This window comes from Balaenoptera acutorostrata, chromosome 8 (genome assembly GCF_949987535.1).
Source record: "Balaenoptera acutorostrata chromosome 8, mBalAcu1.1, whole genome shotgun sequence".
Lineage (NCBI taxonomy): Eukaryota > Metazoa > Chordata > Mammalia > Artiodactyla > Balaenopteridae > Balaenoptera > Balaenoptera acutorostrata.
Genome location: NC_080071.1, coordinates 93,041,833 through 93,053,961, shown reverse-complemented (window position 1 = coordinate 93,053,961; position 12,129 = coordinate 93,041,833). Strand labels below are relative to the sequence as shown.

Genomic DNA, 12,129 nt, shown 5'->3' with positions numbered 1-12,129 from the left:
GTCCACAAGGTTGAACTGCTCGATAGAGAAGTTCCCTGACAGGTAGACTCGAGTTTGGGACCGAAATCTCACTTGTTTCTGGGTCAGCGCAGTCCCCTGGACGTGAGTGCCACACGGCTCACAGCCGAGAGACCCGAGACCCGGGGGCGGGCCGCCTGCCTTCTCGTTTCTTCCTGCCTCGCCTGCCCCTTACCCTGCAGGCCGCTCAGCTCCCTCCACCCCTGGGTGGTGGGGACGCTGACCATGGGGCGAGTGCCGTGAGCGGACTGCCGGCGGGGGCAGCTGCCCAGGAACCTGCGGGCTCGTGTGACGGCGGCGCCTCCGCCTCTGCCCCAGGCCTCGTGTACGACACGCTGATGCTGAAGCACCAGTGCACCTGCGGGAACACCAACAGCCACCCGGAGCACGCCGGGCGCATCCAGAGCATCTGGTCCCGGCTGCAGGAGACCGGCCTTCGAGGCAAGTGTGAGGTGAGGCCGGCCCCGCGGGCGGCGAGGAGGGTGGCGCATGCGGGCCCACGTGAGCCAGGGCTTGAGCGGGGGAGGCCTGGGGGAGGACACGGGCCCTGCAGGCAGGCACACGGGCCTGGCTTCCGGAGGAATGCCGAGCTATCCTGTCCTGCGTCCCCTCTCGCACGCTCCTGTTCCCTGGGAAGCCAGCCCCTAGCCGGGCTCCCCGTCAGCACCCAGGTCACACGGCCAGGCCGTCCCAGGGCCTCTGCCGCAAGGGCGGGGTCCGGGGGCATCCGTCATTCTGTTGGCTTTCCCTTGTAAGTTCTCTTACTTGAGTTTTTCCGAAAGCCTCTCCCACTGTGTGGGGAGCCTCAGGCCCGCGAGGCAGGGAGGGCGCGCGGGCCAGTCTGGTCTGCTTGGCGTTGGTTCCCAAGCGCGGCACCGCCCCCGCCTCTACGGCTCTGAGCGGCGGGTCCTCGCGTCTGTCCCAGCCGCCTGGCAAGGGGACCACGCTGCCTGCCGACAAGGCAGGCTGAGCCCCCTCTGCTCCGGCCCGTCGGGGCCTGGGACTCACGCTGCCCACCCACCGCTGCAGTGGCCCCAGGCACATGAGGGCAGGAAAGCCCTGCTGAAGGACCTTGAGGCTCCTCCACCCTTCTGATGGGGGACAGGCGTTTCCTGGCATGCGGCCATCAGGAGGGTCTTGAGCTCTGGGCTGAGAGGAAGCAGAGCAGTGTTTGTGCGGGTGCACGGGGAGGGGGTGGGGCAGCTCCAGGCCGTGGGCACCACAACATTGTCATCCGTGGAGCGGGGCAGGGGGCACCCCCTCCCAGGAGCCCTCTAGGACAGTGGCAGCCAGCCACCCACGTGCCCACCACATGGGGGCCTGCTGCCTCCCGACACACCGGGAACCCCGTGAAGCCGGGTGCTGCCCTGCAGGGTGGCCCTGGAAAGCTGGAGCCCCATGGGTGAGCAGAACGTCCACGTCCGTCCTTCACAGCCCAGTGCCACCTGGGCCAGGCCCGGAGCAGAACGTCTGGGGGGCGGACGTGCTCCGAACCCCACTCCGCCCCCATCCAGCCCCCCTTCCCCAGAAGCCAGAGTATTTAGGAGTTGAGGGCAGTTGTCCCGCGTGACCCCATCTCTCCGCCAGTTTATGGCGATACATGGTGTTTGGAGGGGAAAGCACGGGGCCTGGGTCCAGAATCCTGTCCTGGAGGCCCTCTGGAGAGGACGGGACCCCGAGGCTGTGGGCTGCAGCCCTCGGCACCTGCTCCCGGATCCCGCGAGGCTGCACCACTGGGGGGCAGCATCGTCCCGGTGGACGCGCCCTCTTCCTCCTCCCGCTGCAGGACCACCGCCCCGCCCCACACCGCCTCCCAGGCGCCGCCTCCTTCACCCCCAGGAGGGTTCCCTTGAGCCCGGGGCCTCCAGGGTAGTTTCAAGGCAGGAGACAGAGGCGAGGGGAGCAGACCGAGCTGCTCAGCCAGCCCCCTGGCACTGAGGGCCGGCGCCCATGGCCACGGGGGCCCCCGGGTACCGAGGAGACGGGCCTGTTGGGCCCAGGCTAGTAGGGAGGAGACCCGGGGTGAAGGGCCAGGCGTGCCCTCGACGTGCGGGGACGCTCACCGTACAGGGCACCTGCAGGTCCAGAGGGTGATGCGTGTTCCCTCGGCCGAGGGAACACAAGTTGTTGGAGAGGCCCCCGACAGAAGAGAAGCAGAGGGACCGGGCGGCCACCCGGTGCCCAGGCCTCCCGGCCAGCGCCCCTCACTCCACGGGGTGGGCAACCTTCTCTGCGATCTCGTGGCCCCTCCACGAGGAGGAGGCCAGGCCGGCAAAGACTCGGTCACAGCCGGCCTCCAGCTCCCCTGCCCTTTGCTCCTGCGTCGGCAGGCGTTTCTGGGAGGTCTGTTGTACCATTAGGAGCGGTTCTGGGGCCTCCCTGGAGGGTCCCGGGGGGAGCGCAGCTCATGGCCTGCCCCTGCACGGGGGTGCGTCCAGCCCAGCGAGCCCACGGGCTCCCCCTGGGCCCCCAGGGTCCCGTTGGCTCTTCCTGTGTCGCTCTGGCCCTCGGAAGGTATAAAGAAGTGTCAACTGGAATCTCGCTTCACAAACCAGCCTCCTTCTCAAAGGTTAAGTAAATGTAGCTCAGCTCAAGATAATTTCTGGAGAACATCTGAAAATAGCCAAGGGGTCCAGATTTGAGGAATTTCTAAACCGAAGAAAAATGCGGACGGACACACAGATCCGGGTGTCAGACGACTGCGGGCCATCTCGGCTTGCTGGAAGGCTCGGTGATGCCCAAGGAGCTGGGGTCTGGAACCCCCCATCCAGAGAGCAGAGGAGCAGGTCCACCCCCAGGCAGCTCCTCTCTCTTTTAAGACCAGACCCCGGCAGTTGGAAAACAAAGCAATAATTTGATGCCAGATCAGTTGTGTGACAGTGAAGGTTAAAGCGTTGAAGGCTGGAATTATCTTTTTTTAAAACGTTTTCCTAAGTTTTAATTAAAGGGCAAACCCTCTAAAATATTTCTTAAATATTTTTCAAATACCGTGTCGGGTGATGTTTGCTTTTGATTTCGCAATAACCAGATGATTTTGTGCTCGTGCCTGTATGGAATTTCATCTCCTCCTGGGCGCCAGTCTTCTGCTGAGGCTGGCCCCTGCAGTATCCTGTCTCGTTCTGTCCCCGCAGTGCATCCGCGGACGCAAGGCCACCCTGGAGGAGCTGCAGACGGTTCACTCGGAGGCGCACGCCCTGCTCTACGGCACAAACCCCCTCAACAGGCAGAAACTGGACAGTAAGAAACTTCTAGGTATTTCAAGGCCTTCTTTACCTTTACTGCCGAGGCTGCTTCCAGCCCTGCCCTCGCCCGAGGCCCCGCCGTCCCGCCTGCATGCCCCCCGCTGCACAGGCGAGTGTCGCCCACCAGGCTCTGTGCGGGCAGCTGGGGCAGGGATGACCCTTCTCCGTGGTGCCCGGGCCAGGCTCTCAGGTGAGGGGCCGGAGGAGAAGTTTCCACGCTCGGCATTCACGTGGGCAGTTGGTTTCTTGCTTTGTGTCCGGTGTCCTGGGGAGAAAATGGGCTGAGAACCAGTGGTTTTGCAGAATGTTAAATAGCAGAGCTGGGGTGCTGGAGGCCGCCCGGCCACCCCGCACTGGGACTGGAGTCGGTCTGGGGACACTCTTCGAGGCTCAGGGGGGCACTGTGGCAGCCCGAGCCCCCCCGCCCCACACCTGACCCCTCCTCCCCGGGGGCCAGGGGCTTCGGCTTTGGCAGGCAGCCCCCCAGATGAGGGGGCGGGATCTGGGCCTGACGGAAGGAACCTCCTAACAGGCATCTCCTGCCTTGGGAGGTGGTGAGAGTCTCCCTATAAGGCGGGTGGGTCCGACAGAAGGGCAGGGTCCCCCAGGCTCCCGGGCGCAGACCCCCGCCCCCCTCCGGTCAGGACCCTTGCTGGGTAATTCCCTCCCCCGCTTCCCAGCCGCCTGGAACCGGGGCAGTCGCCATCTGTGGGTTTCCTTCCCCATCCCTGCCTTTGCCCCCTGGGGAGAGAAGCCCCCTGGGGCTCCTCCCTGAGCCAAGCCGAAGCAGGCAGCAGGGGCCCAGGAATCACAGCCGCTGGGGTCCCGGATGGGGCGGGGGGAAAGGGTGGGCTGTGCGCTGTTTCCCTTGGTTTCCGTAGCAGGTGTTGCGAAGGTCACCTCTGTGTCCCGCCCTGCACTGGGCCGGCTTGACCCTCCCGGGGATCCTGCAGCGCGGCCTTGCTCCCTCCCCGGGCACTCACGCGCCCCTTCACTCATTCGCGCGCTTGGGGAGCACGTCTTCTCCTCTGCTGCGCGCCCTGTAGGCGCTGAGCCCTGCAAGGAGCTGGGGTGGGGGAGCTGGGGTGGCGGAGGCCACGAGGAAACACTCGGGCTCTGGCCTCGGGGGGTGGGGGTCGTGTGCAGCAACAGGGCTTTTAGAAGACAGAAACCCTCGCACCTGGGAGACAGGGAAGGAGCAGGAGGCCCGGAGACGGACAGCAGGTGCCAGGGAGTGGGCTGCAGAGTGGCACGGGGACAGACACCCCCCAGCTCCGCCCGCTGACTCGGACAGTCCAGTGACAGTGACCGCAGAGACCCTGGCCCCGGGGTGGAGGACAGGCAGGGCTCAGGCAGGGGACCGGGCCGCAGGGGCCTGAGGGGCCTCCGTCCCGACGCCCTGCCGACCCCACAGCCCTGGACAGAAAGGCACAGGGTCCCTGGGCTGGGACAGACTCAGGCACAGAGCACGGTGAGACCACCACCCCCCCGCCCCATGCTGGGCTCCCGGCACACTGACCTTTACCCCCGGGCAGAGATGGGGACCTCCTTCAGGGACTGACTAGCCCAAAGGAAGCTGTCATCAGGGGCACCGCAGCAGATGGCCCCCTAAGATCCTTGACGTGGTGCGGACTGTTTACAAGGCCACCGTGTCTCCACCGTGTCCCCGCACCTTCCACCGGCTTTACGTCCTCACTCTAGGCCACGAACAGAAGACCAAGGATTATCGGCACCTGGGAAGGTGCTCAGCGGCTCGGAGGCCAGGCTTCTGGGTGGCTGCGGGGGCTGGAGGGGGCGCTGCAGAGAGAGCCAAGAACAGCATTAAAATCCTTAAAGAGGGGCAATACCACATCCACAGAACGTGAACAAGGGCCATAGAAAAGGGAAAAAACAGAACAGAGAGTAAAGTGAAACACGGTCACAGACATCAAGTCCTGGGCCTGGAAGGAACAGTGAGTCAAGGCCCCGGAAAGTGGAGCAGGAAGGTGACCAGAGCTGGAAACCAGGAAATGGGAGAAAAGAAGAAAATCAAAGGAGCGTTCCTGGCGCTCAGGGCCCAGGTAGCAGGAGCTTCCGGAGAACACGGAAAGGAAAGGAAAGCATCTGGGGTGATCACGAGAAGGTCCCAGGACCGGAGGACCAGCCACCAGCCGCGAGAACCCTGCCAGGGAGCACCGCTGGAAAATCTCAGAGCCCAGGGACAAGATGCAAGGGTGCTGCGATGTTCCAGGGAGAGGACCAGGTCTGCCAGGAACCAGGACGACGTCGGGCCCCTCAGTAGCAGTGCAACGCCTGGCCAGTTCTGGGGGAAGGTTCTTTCCAGCCTAGAGTTTTCACCCAGCCAGACTGGGTCAAGTATGAGGGTGAATCAAGGCACGTCCAGACTTGCTCCCTGCCCCGAGGCCGGACATGCGAGCTCAGGATGCCAGCGTGGTGGATGAGGCCCTCTTCCTGGTTCACAGCCCGTGCCTTTTGCTGGGTCCTCGTGGTGGGAGGGGTGAGGGAGTTCTCCCGGGTCTCTTTTATAAGGGCACTAACCCCATTCACGAGGGCTCCATCTTTATGGCTTAATCACCTGCCAGAGGCCCCACCTCCTAATATCACATTGAGGGTAAGGTTTCCAACATGTGAATTTGGAGGGACAAAAGCACTGAAGCCAGGTCAGTCACAGAGGCCACCCCCTGAGGATGGTGAAGGCAGGTCAGGAGGCCGCCCGTTCCCCACGTGGAAGCCCCAAGGACAGCCTGGACCAGTGTGGCTGAGAGGCCTCCTGTTGGGCTGTCTCCACCAAAGTGTCCACGGAGCCGGACTGCCACGGTGGCCAGGCCAGGACCCACAAGAACCTGCCCAGGGTCTTCTCTTGTCTTGGCCGTGCAGCTCCTGTTCCTCACGCACCCAGAGTCATGGAGCAGGATGCAGGGGAGGGCAGGGAGGTCTAAGCCAGCCGCCCCCAGGAAGGGGCCCAGGGCTCCGGAGGACAGGTGACACCGGGAGAGCCCAGAGGCCGGGCCCATGGCACAGGGAGGGGTGCGGATCGGAGCAGGAACGTCCAGAAATGAGACAGAGTGCCGGCCGGGCCCCAGAGGAGAGGGTCTGGCCCGGGCCCAGGCAGGGCTTTTTGGAAAGGAGGCTTCAAGGACGAGGACGGTGTGGATGGGGGAGAAGGTCAGCGGGCTCGGAGGGAGGAGCCGAGTGGGCCAAGTGCAGGGTCTTCAGGCCGGCACGTCCGGCAGGGCCCCGGGATCCCCCAGGAAACGCAGCTCCTTCTGGTGTGGAGCCCGGCTCCTGGAATGTTCTCCCGCACGGGAGGGCCTGCCCGTGGGTCCCGGGACGGCACTGGTGCTGCCGCACACGGGACCGGTAGCCCCCACTTCAGCAGTGTCCGGGAGCGTCCGGGGGCCTCAGCCCGGAGAGCAGCCGGCCTCCCCCTGAACGCGCCGTGCGGCTCAGAGCCCACCCACGCTCCACATCCATCCCCTGGTCAGCCCACCAAGAGCCCTTCTGCAAGCCTGTCTCCTGGGCGTGCGATGCCCCACGGGGCAGGGGATGGGGTGATGGGAGGATGGTCTCCCTGCAGGCAGGAGGCGCGAGTCCCCCGCCAGGAGGACGGGTGAGGTTTCCAGACTGGTTCCAAACTAGGTTTAAGACGGGTGATGGGAAATGAGAGAGACGCCGGAGCCGGGAGTCCTTGGGGCAGAGTAAACGGTGGGTGAGCCGGGAGACGGCGCTTTCCTCCCGCCAAGCCGTGTCCGTCAGCTCACGGGGGGGTCCCCCTCAGTTCATCCGGCATCTCCGTCCCTGGAAGCCCCTCTGCTGCTCGTGGCTTCTGTGTGGACGTGTTCGTCCACCGTCTCAGACCCCGCGCCGCCCATACGCAGCCACGGGTGTGTGTTTAGTGTTTCTTTTATGAGCCGAGGGTGTTGCCACAAACACACATACTGTGAGTGTGTGCGTTCCGTTTACCATAATGGTATCATACCCCGTTCTGTTTCCTTTTTCTCTCCTACTGAGTTCTGTGTTGTGAAGTCTTCTCACGTTGCCGTGAGGATGCCCAAGCAGATACCTTCCTGCCACTTGAGACCTATTTACATTTCTGATGACTGTTCTGACATCATTATATCAGTCTGACTCTTCCAGACATGGCAAGAGTTGATGATGTTAACAGTACCCTGATTCGGTGTTTAAACACTACTGGGTGATCTCCCTTCCTCTTTTTAACTGAATCCACAAATTTCCAAGCCATGTGCAAAGAGGCCTGTGTAGTGAGTGTGGGGCAGTGACACAGCTTGGCCGCGCCGCAGGGGGCTGCCTGGTCACCACCTTAGGTGTTCCTGGAAGTCAGGGTTCCTCTTCTGACGGCAGCGACCTGGGGAGGGAGCCTGGCCTGGTGGCTGAGGAGTGCGGAGCACCTCGTGAGGGCCTGGCCGTGCTCAGGTCAGGGGCCACGAGAAGAACCCTCCGCTCACAGCACAGCAGGAAGAGCGGCAGCGGCTGCAGAAGAAAGCCAGCATCTTCCCTACAGCCGTCGGCATCCCAGCCTGCCTGTCAGCCAACCTGCCAGGACTGGGAAAGCGAGGGTGGTCCTCAAGCGTCAGACCCCTGTCTCTCGGCTTGAACATTTTGTGGCCTGGCCTAGGCAGTGGTGGCCCCGGAACACAGGAGGCCAGTGGGACACAGGAGGGACTCGCTGACCAGCTGGGGCCTCGGCCGAGGCGGCTGGGGACGGGGGGAGACCCGCTGCGTGGCGAGGCCGCCGCCGGGCCGCTCCGGAGCTCTGGGCCAGGACAGCTTCCCTGTTTGAGCTCCAGGCCCTGCTGCCCATCCGAGCGTGGGCTTGTGTCCGGATGCAGGGTCTCCTACCTTTTTTATTATTGTGGTCTTTCCTGGCTGAATAATGAGCAAAATCAAAACATTCAGATGATTTATGGTTTTAATACAGACATCATGGTCTGTAATTTCAAACACAGAAATCCAGTCTCAGCAGAGCGCCTCTCACTCATATTTACACACACAGTGATTGATGTACATGGATTCACACACACGAGCGCTTGGATTCTTTGGGAGAAAGCTCTTACATCCCTAGCATCATGCTGCTGTGTGCTGGAATAGTTGGTGTTATGAGAACCGTCTTGAAGCCATTCCCAGCCCGTGGTCACCTAGAGCCACTGCCGCGTGTCAAGGGCAGGGCCCTATGGGGGGAGGGGGGCTGGTGCCGCCCTCCCTGATCCAGGCCGTTGGGCGAATCTGCTGCAGGACAGCGTAGTGCCAGCGCCCCTCCCCCGCCCCCGTCACGCGCTGCAGCCCACCCTCTCCCTCCGGCCCCAGGACCTCCCACGGGGGGCTCAGGGCAGGCCCGGCAAGCCCTTCCCAGGGCTGCTCTCCTTGGACATCGCTTCCCTGCCCGCTGGCCCCTCCACCCACCTGTGCACCTGCTGATTCCCGGCTGTGGGCCTGCAGTCGGGGCACCAGGAGGAGAAGGCAGACGTGCCCCCGGCCTCTCGGGGACGGGGCCGGAGGCTGTGTGTCTCCGCGAGAGTCAGTTTAACTGATGCTAGAAGGCACCGCAGGGGAACCACCGTCAGGAGCCCAGATGCAGGCGGCTGGGGGGCGTGACCTGGAGGAGAGCCGTGGGCGCAGGCAGGGCAGGCCCGGGGCAGGACCCACCGTCCGGGCATCTCGGAGTGGATGGGGGTGACGGGGAGGGTCCACAGTGTCGTCCAGGCCCGGAGCCGGGATGAGGTGGGCACAGACCTCACCAAGGCCGCTCCCCTGGTGAGCCATCCGGACCCTGTGACCCAAGGCCTGCTTTCTTCCCGGGGCCCCGGGAGCAGCTCATGGCCACCCAAGCAGAGCTGGTGCTCGGGTCGGGAGAGGGCAGTGTTGGGAGTGAGCCCTCCCCGCACCGGGCCGGCTCTGCCAGGTCCAGAAAGCAGGCTCCCAAGCTGGGCTGTGGAACCGGCCAGGAAAGGCCTGGGAGTCGCGGTGGGAGCGAGGTGGAAGGGCGGCAGGGAGCGCCGGCTACACAGAGAGGCTGTCCCAGATGGGGGCAGCTCCTGAGGGGGGTCGGCCAGCTGGAGCCTGGGCTTCGCACTTCGCCAGCCCAGCGAGGGAGCCTGGGCTTCATGCTTCGGCCGGGGAGGCGGGGGTGGGGAGCGGTGCCGCCCTCTGGTCCTGCGTGACAGGCAGGCTTTAGGCTGGTCATCGGCCAGCACCTGCATCACACTGAGGAAGAAGACAGTCCCTGTCCTTGTCACCGAGGCAGGCCTGAGCCTCGTGGGACAGGGGCCTTGTGTCTGCAGCGTGGGCCCCGGGCAGGCCTTCCTAGACGGCCAGGTTCAAGGCTGTGTGGTTTCTTAGCTGTGCACCATCCCAGGGAACTTGGAACACTTGTACATGGGGAGGGGGCTGCTGTTACATCCCGAAAGACCCCTCCGTGTCGAAAGGGCTCAGCAGGGGGGTTTAACCCCAGGCCTCTTTCTCTTGCTCACAGCTGGGGAGGGCGGCCAGAGCTCAGAACTGAGAGCCAGTGTCAGGGGCAGGGAGCTCTGGGTGGTTCCCTGCCAGGTGCACGAGCTCGCGCTGGAAGCAGAAGCCTCCGTGGGGTCCCCCCACCCCCTGAGGAGTGGGCTGTTGCCATGGAGAATGCGAGGGCCCTCCGCAGGGGCTGGGCCGGCTCGGCCCAGGACCCACCACCGGCCAGATGCCGCCCTGGCGGCGTCACATGGTGATACAGTGGTACCTTTGAAGCCCGTTTGCCCCTCCGTACGTGGGACACATTGTGCATCTTCCGCAAGTGTCAGAGCGCTGTTGAGGCATGGCCAGCGCCGTGCTCCCTGCAGGCTGGGGCGCTGGGTGACCCTGCCCACCTGACCTTGGCTCTCCTTCTCCCTGCAGGCTCGCTAACATCGGTGTTTGTCAGGCTGCCCTGCGGTGGTGTCGGGGTAAGTATTTCTTTAATGTGTAAATAATGTCCTGTTTGTTCTCAGGGTCCCGGTGGTCACAGAAATCGCTGCCTTGCTCTCCGCAGAGCAGGTAATTGTTGCCAGGTGTTTTCCATAAACAGGGCCTGCGGGGCGGGGCTGCCCCACCGCTCACACGTGTGGCTTCAAAGGCCCCGTGAGCCTGGGCGCATTTTGACGGCGGGTCTGGGGCACCTTCCTCCGGGGAAGGTCGTCCGGCACCACGGCTGGCTTTAGGAAACGGGATCTGGTGTGTGGGCCTGTCTCGTCTGACCCACCGAAGCAACAGTCCACTCGTCCCGGCTCAGGTCGTGAATCCATCACCTCACGGGGTGTGTGTTGATCCCGTGTCTGAGCTCCAACCCGAAGCCCCAAGTGCAGCTCTGACCGTGGGCACGAGGTTTATGGGCCACGTGGGGTGGGTCGAGCTGCTTCTCCGGGAGATGGAGCTCTTGAGCAGACCTGGGCAGGTAGACACGCAGGAGAGCCAGCATCTTGATTTAACTTGGGCTTCCCCTGCCCGTGATGGGGGCGCAGAACCCGTCTGGGCACCCACCCCTCCCTCAGCGCAGTGGAGGCCAGGTCTCCGCAGCCAGAGCTTCTCCTTCAATCAGGAGGGGCTGTCCCCCCGCCGTCCTCTGGATGAGGGAGGGTGAGGGCAAGGACCAGCCCCCTCCTGGCCAGTCTGCTAGCCGTGGAGCTCCCCAGCCCGGGAAGTGCTGCAGCCGGTCACGGTCGCAGAGAGGCCGGAGGACCTCGTGGACAGCAAAGGCATCTCGGCTGGAAGCGCGCATCAGCGCGGTGTGAGCGTAACGACAGATCGCAGGGTGAAGCTCGGGGTCTGGATTCCGTTATGGAAATGAAACAAAATTGTTTTCTTCCTGAGTCTTTACAAAAATCGCTGCTTTGAAAATTATCCCGTCAGAGAGAGCATAAATGGCGTTTATTCATACCACCACCAGGCCCTCCTAGGGTTATTGTATTTTGTATTGTAAATAGGCTGCAATCTCTTAATGCGGGGCAAATTTTTGGCCAGACTTGAAAAGGCTTGGCTTTGCACTGCCCTGCGGCAGCATGCTGTGCGAGGCAGGATTTATAATTTGCAAATGAAAGCGAAATGGGGACTGGGCCTGGGACCTTGAGCCAGGTGGCCCCTCCCCGGTGTGAAGTCCAGATCCAGCCCCCAGCAGGCTACCAGCGCCCACCTCCACATCCAGGCACAAAAATGCTCTGGAACACGGAGACGTGGAAAATCTCACCAAGTCGAACCCGGTCGAGAGGGGAGCCCGTCAGAATAATTCGTGGGAAGTGTGAACCATAGGGTGTCTCAAGGGATTGTTCACTTTCAGTTGTTTTCTATAACTACCCCAATAGGAGGGCAGAGAATCGCAGTGCCAGCCCTCCAGCCTGGCTCAGTGTGGACTTGCCATGTTGCTGGTGCAGCTGCAGCCCTCTTGGCCCTCTGAATCTCCTTCCAGAGCTGGGGGCCAGCCCCCCAGGGTGTTGTCAGGGAAGCAGAGGAGACCCCAGGGGCCCAGGTGTGGCTGGGAGGGTGCAGGTCGGCTGGTGAAGCAGGGAAGGAGAGGGTGCGTTGCTTCCCCTGAAGCTACTTGAATTAACATCTAGGCTCTGTAATGGAGCTTTTAAATGGTTTTACCTTTTTTTCCCAAGCCAAATAAGAGAAACTTATGCTTTGCTCACCTCCTGAGGATGCATTTCCCTTCCAGCCCTGCCCTGGCAGGCCCTGGGGGCCCCGAGTGCCGTGGCTTCTAAAGTCCGCGGCCCACCCAGAGTGGCCACCCCGAGTGTCCACTGGAAATCTCTGTAAGAGGTCTCCCCTTCCCTGTCTTCACCTTTTCTCCGTCTTTGCTGTAGGGGATTGTGGAGTAGGCCCTTTGCTCTTTCCCTTG

At 63.0% G+C, this 12,129-nt stretch overlaps 1 protein-coding gene across 7 annotated transcripts in view; it reads left to right on the top strand.

Annotated features, from left to right (window-relative positions):
* HDAC4 (histone deacetylase 4) overlaps positions 1-12,129 on the top strand; it is a 291,648-nt gene that overhangs the window by 243,675 nt on the left and 35,844 nt on the right. For 5 of the 7 annotated variants that reach the window (XM_057551885.1, XM_057551886.1, XM_057551884.1 and 2 more), the window contains 3 exons: positions 337-470; positions 3,150-3,270; positions 10,155-10,201. In XM_057551885.1, coding sequence (XP_057407868.1) covers positions 337-470; positions 3,150-3,270; positions 10,155-10,201 — 302 coding nt within the window. The remainder of the gene's footprint in view (positions 1-336; positions 471-3,149; positions 3,271-10,154; positions 10,202-12,129) is intronic. The other 2 variants (XM_057551889.1, XM_057551887.1) reach the window with 1 other exon arrangement.